The sequence below is a fragment of the Buceros rhinoceros genome, unplaced genomic scaffold, assembly GCF_000710305.1.
Source record: "Buceros rhinoceros silvestris isolate BGI_N320 unplaced genomic scaffold, ASM71030v1 scaffold24769, whole genome shotgun sequence".
Taxonomy (NCBI): Eukaryota; Metazoa; Chordata; class Aves; order Bucerotiformes; family Bucerotidae; genus Buceros; species Buceros rhinoceros.
Window position 1 is genome coordinate 5191 of NW_010430082.1, and position 432 is coordinate 5622.

The 432-nt window shown below is 61.3% G+C and overlaps 1 protein-coding gene across 1 annotated transcript in view; it reads left to right on the forward strand.

Moving 5' to 3' along the window:
- The window catches only part of HYOU1 (hypoxia up-regulated 1), a gene marked incomplete at both ends in the record, with an annotated part of 5506 nt that extends 5187 nt beyond the window's left edge, over positions 1–319 (forward strand). Inside the window, one exon of the mRNA XM_010142910.1 lies at positions 227–319. Coding sequence (XP_010141212.1) covers positions 227–319 — 93 coding nt within the window. The remainder of the gene's footprint in view (positions 1–226) is intronic.
- Positions 320–432: the final 113 nt, after the last annotated feature.

A 432-nucleotide genomic window follows, 5' to 3' on the forward strand; every position in this document is an offset into this window, starting at 1 on the left:
GTGAGAGGAGACCTGGCTCGCAGTCACAGCTCCAGAGGTGAGGGGCGTGTGCGAGCAGCGAGTCTCCAGGGCATCTAAGGATGTAATGCCTGGCAGAGAGGAGTCAGCTCAGCGATGCTTCTCCGAGTGTGGCAGAGCTCCCCAGTGAGGGTGGATCGTTACACCCTGCTGAGGCACCACAGCCTGGGCCCCGGCCTGTCCTCCCTTAACTCTGTCCCCTTCGGCTTAAACGCAGACAAACCCGAGGATGCTGGTCCAGCCAAGGAACCTCCTGCAGCTGAGGAGGCAGCAGCAGATGAGGAGCCCAGAACAGGAGCCGGTGGGTGAATGTTTGACTGACAGTCTGGAACACGGTAGCTGCGGGCAGAAGCTGCCTGTGCGGGTCCACCCACGGCCTGGTTGGCGGTTGTGGGTAGATACAGGGAGCCAGAT